The sequence below is a fragment of the Eptesicus fuscus genome, chromosome 6, assembly GCF_027574615.1.
Source record: "Eptesicus fuscus isolate TK198812 chromosome 6, DD_ASM_mEF_20220401, whole genome shotgun sequence".
Taxonomy (NCBI): Eukaryota; Metazoa; Chordata; class Mammalia; order Chiroptera; family Vespertilionidae; genus Eptesicus; species Eptesicus fuscus.
In genome coordinates, this window is record NC_072478.1 from 87,006,146 (window position 1) to 87,013,534 (window position 7,389).

General features: G+C 44.6%; 1 protein-coding gene across 14 annotated transcripts in view; it reads right to left on the bottom strand.

Annotated features, from left to right (window-relative positions):
• Window positions 1–5,283, bottom strand: part of CSNK1A1 (casein kinase 1 alpha 1) — a 38,250-nt gene extending 32,967 nt beyond the window's left edge. For 4 of the 14 annotated variants that reach the window (XM_028161537.2, XM_054718026.1, XM_054718027.1 and 1 more), the window contains exons 1-2: window positions 4,560–5,281; window positions 3,831–3,937 (exon numbers count right to left, since the gene is read on the bottom strand). In XM_028161537.2, coding sequence (XP_028017338.1) covers window positions 3,831–3,937; window positions 4,560–4,682 — 230 coding nt within the window. In that variant the 5' untranslated portion in view covers window positions 4,683–5,281. Of the gene's footprint in view, window positions 1–3,830; window positions 3,938–4,559 lie in introns of all 14 variants that reach the window. The other 10 variants (XM_028161538.2, XM_054718029.1, XM_008152190.3 and 7 more) reach the window with 5 other exon arrangements.
• Window positions 5,284–7,389: the final 2,106 nt, after the last annotated feature.

The following is a 7,389-nucleotide window of genomic DNA, read 5'->3' on the forward strand; positions in this document are numbered from 1 at the left end:
CACCTTTGTTCTCTGATAACAGCATTAGAATTTATTTACAGGACATTTCCTCAGGGCCAAAAAGCTAAGATTAAAATTTAAGCTGCTTTTAAAACTGAAGAGGAAGGATTAATTAGCACTTAAAAAATATCTTCTAGAGAATACTTGACATTCAGAGGGGAAAAAAAGTTAAAGTTAAGAATACGAGGTAACAATTCTCCTATGCCCCTCCCAACTTCTTTATTCATGATTTCCTTATAAAAGTAGATTCCACTAATTTACTTCCTTCTAAACGATAACCTATGGTTTCCCTCACAGAGATGTCATTTTTAAGAATCTTTAGTGGTGTCTTATCCTATATAATAAAAGGCTAATATGCAAATCGACTAAACAGCAGAACGACTGGTCGCTATGACAGGCACTGACCATCGGGGCAGACGCTCAACGAAGGAGCTGCCACCTGGTGGTCAGTGCACTCCCACAGGGGGAGCGCCACTCAGCAAAAAGCCCTTAGCCAGGCTCACAGCTGGCGAGCGCAGAGGCGGTGGTGGGAGCCTCTCCTGCCTCGGAGGCAATGCTAAGGATGTATGACTGCCGGCTTAGGTCCACTCCCCACGAGGGCATCCCCCGAGGGCTCCGGACTGCAAGAGGGTGCAGGCCAGGCTGAGGGACACCCCCTCTCCTCGAGTGCACGAATTTCGTGCACTAGGCCTCTAGTTACTAAAGAACATTCAAAGGTAAGATCTAAACATGACATCAAACTATGATGAAATGGTTTAGCTTCTATCTGAAAACAAGTCTTAAAATGTCAGGGCTGAAATTTCTGAAATCAACTAGGCCAGTGACTTTAAGAAGGGAAACTTGTTCAAACAAATCCCTACTCAAAAGCTCATATGCAAAACTTTTTCCAGAAGAGTAGGAAACTTTAAACCTTTCTGTCCGGAACTCTCCTTTCCCACTCTAACAAAATTAGTAAATTACTAAGTTGGTAATATCCTTTTTATTTCACAGATGTAAGAAAATGATAGGCCCAAAGAGGTTAAGGCACTGACTAACCCCAGATTACTCAGTCTGCACATGGCAGATCTAGAGCTTGGTTATACCATAACTGTTTCTTTGGAGAACACATTAATTCAGAGTGTCACAAAGAAAGAGAGTGTTGTAACAGAAATACAGTAATTTTAATTGAGTTCCCAGAGGCCAATTCACAAGGTCCAAGGATTTCAGATTCTTAAAAATATCAAGAGACTGAATGTCATCCTCTCACTCTTGCTCTTTACACTGGATGCTATGTCTCTAGGTAACAATAGATACTTTAACAAGGTCCTTACTAGGTAAGGGGACCTGATCAGGCAGATCTGCTATGTAGGTCAGGTAATTTGCAGTTATTTTTTTCAGATCTATCAAAGTATATTAAAGAAAATGGGGATCAGGGGGTGTCAACACATCTAAAACAAAGGATAACATATAGTTTGCCTTATTCAATCTAGCTAAACTAAAGTCAGTTTAATTCACTATTTACCAAATAAATATTTGAGTGTATATGATATGTAGGTAATGTGGGGAAAAACTGCCACCCAAAGAAAGACTTACCTAAGTCTTTCTTAGTCCTTACTGCTTCAGTGGGAAAACAATTCCCATACTTAAAACCAATGAACCACTTTTGTGTCTATGTACTGACTCTACCATTCCTAAAACAAATTTACTCCTTCCCCACCCTCATCCAATTACTACATTTCTGCCTGAGACTACTCCCAGAAGCCACACTCTATTCTTGGATGCCTGCCCCAACCAGTTCACCAAGCTCTCCTACCTAGAGCCAGACCCTGAAATCCCATCTCCTCCCCCAGAAAGCCTTAACTTGAAAGCCAGGTTAATCTCTTTTAGCTCTACCCACACACAGTTTATAACTACCACAACTCTCTGTACACATCTTATAATAGATGCCTATTAGTTTGTTCACAAGTTAATTTCCTTTACTCATTGCTTATTCAGTATATTAACCATTACTCTTGTTAGGTACCAGTGTCGTTATTAAATAAAAGCTACTGGATAAAAGGGCATGCATTTAATTTGGGTTTAGCACTGAAAATGCCAGGTGCTTAATGCCTTTTTTAAAAAATGCCTTTTGAAAATGATTCCAGATATATTAAATTCAACCTGATTTGTGAAATTTACAAAATATCCCAATATGGATAAACCTAAAAAGTATTATGCTAAGTGAGAGAAGCCAGACACAAATGTTACCTCATATACTAGTATGATTGCATTTACATGAAATTCTAGGAAAAACTAGTGATGAAAGCAAATCAATGGGTGCCAGGGATAGACAGATTACATTCGAAGGGAAAAAGAGTTTAAAATTTTTAGGCTAATGCAATTGACATTTTCTTTGAGAAGGAAAACACGTAGGTATTTAAATCAAAAATTTCATTCTTCCACAGTAACAAACTTACTTTCCCACAAAGCAGGGTGTTTTCTGTTTTTAGGGATGGGAATAATTTAAAATCTCAAATCTGGATCATTTTAGATTTCACATTAATCTTTATCTCAAACGATAAACCTGGCATTTCTTCCAAATAATTTACTTTATCACTTAACAACCAACAGAACATTTCATTATTCAATTTTTCCGTTTAAAATGTCTATCAACATTGGAAATTATTTCAGGATAGTGTTAATTTGGTTGTTTCCACATCAGAATGAATGTATGTAATCTAGCTCTTAAATTCAAGATTGGAGGAATAGAAATTGGAAATGGAAGCCACAGTACATACCAATTCCACTTAATTCTCAACTATCCCTGGATCTTTTTTGTTATTTTTGAGTAATTGCTGGAGAATCGCTGGGTTTTTAGCTATCTTTTAGTATCTATTCTAGGAAAGGACTCTTGAATCTCAAAAGCCAAACTATTCTAAAACCCTTTAAACATTTTCCCTGATGTGACTGACGAGTTACTGACAACTCAACAGGTTAAAGTTACTTATCAAACTGTGGTTTCGTGATTAAGCTTTCTTTTAATACAACTGAGATATGAGTATAAATTTCAACATAGCGCTGCGCTCAAACTGCCTTTGCCATTACCCATAGAAATTTAGTACCTCGACTGAAATGTAGCCAACACTGCCATTCTTGAAAGAGTAATTAACACCTTGAGAAGGACTTCGCATAGTATCATTTAGTAATTTCACGTCGAACTGCTGCAGAGATCAGACTGTCATTATGCCACCTCCTTTCTTGAACCCCACTACCACCCGCAGCTTTCTTCTTGGCTTTTCAAAGGTTTAATCCACTCGGGACTGCTAACGGGGGAATCCAGGCACCTTCACTTGTGAACCCACGCAGAGAAAAGGGCAGGAAAATGCGGTTGAGTCACGTCGCTCCGCCATTTTCTAAGCGGAGGAGGAAGACATGTTGGAACAAAAACACAACAAAAGAGCAGCCATTTCCCAGGCCAGCTCCAATAGCAGCCCGCGCTGGCTGAGCCGGTCCCCTCGGCACCTTCAAACCCACCTCCCGGCACAAACCTAACGCATCCGAGGTGCCGGGCGGAGGGAAGCAGCCTCCGACCCTGCCGCGCAGGGATCAGAGCTGACCCGCAGGCTCACTAACCGCAGCGCCTCGGGGAGGGCGACGCAAGCTAAACGGGGCAGAGTGCAATCCACTGAAAATCGACATTAAGTTGACAAACTGAAATGTATTCTGTAATGGTGGTGACGAACGGTTCAAAGGAAACCACTGGCTTAAAGGCAAGCCAGGTATGACTCAAATCCCAGGGCCCGGATGCAGCTGGTCCTGTTACCTGCCTCGGCCACTGCCCCATTCCCGACCCGTGTGCTTGGGGTTCTTACCGTATGTGGGGGATGCCAACCCCGCCCTGAAGAATTTTATAGAGTTTGCTCTCGTACAGCAACTGCGGGTGTCTGGCCTTCTGAGACTCTAGCTTCACTGCCACTTCCTGCAGAGGGGAGAGGGGATAATGGCATCAACATCCCTGTGGACTCAATGTCACTCGGAAAGGAAGGGAGACATGAGCAAAGCTCCAACTCGTGACCAGAAGGTGAAAGTGGGAGGCTGGGAAGAGAAAGCTCTCTTTGTCATTATAAAAGGAGGCTCCAGCCTCAAAGGCCTTTTCAGGGGGGCAGTGACGAAATCCGCACGTCCTCTCAAGTGCAGGGAAATGATTCATGCAGAAAACGTAGTGAGAGGTTATGAAGAAATCGGGCGATCGGAAGCCGTCCTAATTAGAACAAGAAGCCCAGTCGAATTAAAAAAATAATCGCTGGAAAAAAAGGTTTTGCCGTTTTCACCTTAAAACGACGGTAAAACAGATTACAATCCTGGGAAACTTCCCAGTTCACCCAAGCTTTCTATCGTGGTCTTTCCCTTTTAGGGCAAGAGCGTGGGAGAGGCTCCTAAGCCAGGGAAGCGGGCTCCCTCTGCTCTGGACCCTCGGTGCGTGCGGAGGGGGTGGGGGGGGTGCGGGTGCGGGTGGGGGTGGGGGCGGAAAGGCCCGAACAGTTGGGGCGGGGGGTGAGGACTGGCGCAGCGTCGTCGCGAACCCCACCCCAGGAGATTACCTCGCCATTGGTGATGTTGATCGCCAGATAAATGTCCCCGAAGGAGCCAGACCCGATCTTCCGTACCAGTTTGTATTTCCCTCCGACAATGAACTCGGCCTTGGAGCCGCTGCTGCTCGCCATCGTGGGAGACGAAGGCGGAGGCTGGGGCCCAGCCCCGACACCTCGGAGAGGAGGACGCGGGCCTCTGGGCTGGTCCCCTGAGCAAGGCGGCGGAGGAAGGCGGCAGGGAACCGAGCACGTCGGCTTCTGGCGTCACAGGGCCCCGAATCCGCCGAGGGGAACCCGATCGCCGCCGCCCAGTCCGGTTTCTTTTGGCTAGGTTGCAGTTTAAGCGGGGTTCTCGCGGCTCCCGGGCTGGGCCACTTGTGTCCGGGCGGCCGCCACTGCCTCGCTTCCGCGGCGACGTCGCGGGCTGGAAAAGGGGCGCGGTGAGTTAGGGCGGTGATACCGCTGCCACCACTGCCGCCGGCTCCCGCCCGGAGGGACCCCTGTCACTCCGCCGACGCCGCCATCTTGTTACTCCGGCTCTAGCCAACGCAAAATGCCCCCAGTCCCCGGGAGCCGCTTCTTCACGGCGCAGAGCACTCTGGGAAAGACTTCTCAGCACTAGCCCCGGAGGGTCGGCAGTGAGAAGAGGGCGGAACCGGACCCGTGAAAGTCGCGGCTCACGCTCCAAGCGTCACCCCGTCACCGCCCAACTGCTCATGCGTACTACAGCCCGGCTGACTGCGCAGGCGCGTGGTGGCAAGCTCCTCATTCCCGCCCCCCCCGGCTCATTTTCACTTCCGGTCGCCGGCTGTTCCACTCTTGCTACCTGTTTGTTAGTCACCTCGGCAACGCCCGGTCCCTGAAAGGCCTTGCGGCGCCAGGCCTCCAGAGCAGTTAGAGAGGAGTCACCTTCATTTTTCTTGTAAGATGTAAGCTTCAGGTCTTGGAGTTGGGTATTGACCTTTGCTTTCTGAAGCGGTTTTAAACCTTTGATCTTTCCGCCACTCCCTCCGCCCTCGACTGACCTAGTCCGGCTCAATTTGTTTTGAAAGGAGCTGTCGCCTCTGGTGGAGAGGTAGAGAAAAGCAGCCCAGGACTGGCTGGGTTTGTTCGGGGCTCTCCAAAAATCAATAGAAACATATTTAAAAATAAATAAGTAGCCAAGCCAGTGTTCCTCAGTGGTTGAGCGTGGACCTTGGAACCAGGAGGTCAGGGTTGGATTCCAGGTCAGGGCACGTGTCGGGGTTGTGGGCTCCATCCCTAGTAGGGGCGTGCAGGAGGCAGCCCATCCATGATTCTCTCTCACCATTGATGTTTCTGTCTCTCCCTTTTCCTTCCTCTCTGAAATCAATAAAAATATATTTATAAATAAATAAATTAAAAAAAATAAAATTGTACTTTATGCTGAGGTTTTATAAAATGGTGCTAATGGTAGGTAGCTGTTTTGTTAATATCCTTATTTGACAAAATTAAAGTTGACATTTTATCTGCCCTCTTTTTTTTTTTTTTTACTTTTATAAGCTTTTGAAATCTCACACTCTGGAACCCATTAGTTTAAATGACTTTTAGAAGGCCTTCCAACTGAGATTCTGTGATTTTGTGTATATATTTGATGTCTCCTCATTTGTTTCCAGCACTGACAATACCCAGCAAAATGATATGAGTGGCCATAGCCTTTTCAAATGTTATTTCATTTTATTCCATCTTAAGATTCAAATTTGCCAGACTTAAGAAGGACAAAGGTTGGGTTTTGTTTGTTTTTTAAGAAAGTGAAGTTCTTAGGTGTCAGCTATGACTCAGCCTTTCCCTTAAAATCATGTGTCATTTATGGTAACTTTCAGCCTCAGCAGTTGAAGAATTACCTGTTTTAGGTCCTGCTATTTTAAAGTTACAAGACATTCTGTGCTTATTGAATCAGCAGCAGCTTTGGTGTAATGGAAGGAGTCTTCTAAAATGTGCCAAAATGCAATTTCTAACTCCTGGATCAGATGAATTCACTAAAAATATAATCAAAAGTGTAGGCCTAGGGTGGGCTGGGTGAAGGAGGGGGGGGGCATGGGAAAAGGGGACATCTGTAATAAAGTATAGGATAAAATTTTAGACTTTGAGGGAGATATCACATCTAGTTCAATAATCATATTTTTAAATGCTTTACAAGTTCCACATATCACTTATGCCCTACTAGGACAAAAGTGGCTTGCCCAAGATCATACAGATTATATTAGAGGCAAAGAAAGGACTAGAACCCCAACCTCTAACAGAAAGATAAAAAGGAAAGAATAGGATGCAAATTGCGACAGTCATGCCACAGTGATTACTTCTATGTTCATAGAGAGGTCAGATGAATTGAAAAAAAATTTTTAAGCCCTAGTGTTTACCTAAGAAAAGGTCACTGGTAACCAGAGTATGTTTTGAGTAAAATGATAAGGACAAGCACCAGAAGTATAGATAGATGTTGTAAGAAGGAAAATAAAACACGAGGGCAGCCTGCCAATTTCTAGAGTTGTTTGGTGCAAATAAGTAGAAAAAATGGAATGCCTTAGAATATGTCACTGTTTCAGGTGTTAACTGTTACACAGCCTCATGTATAATCGGTTATCAGATAAGTTAGTGGAGTGATAGAAAACATGAGAACATCAGAAATGTCCTTTTGGGTCAGAGTGATAATCCATTCAGCCTGTTTTCCAGTCATTGACTACGACAGCAATTTCTGTGTCCCTTTCTTGTTTCAGTTCCTTCCCTCCTCTGCTGTTATTCAGAAGGTTTTGTGAAAGTGGACTGCTGCATCTATAATAGCAACTTCAAACACATTTGAGATATTCCATGAACATTTCTTACT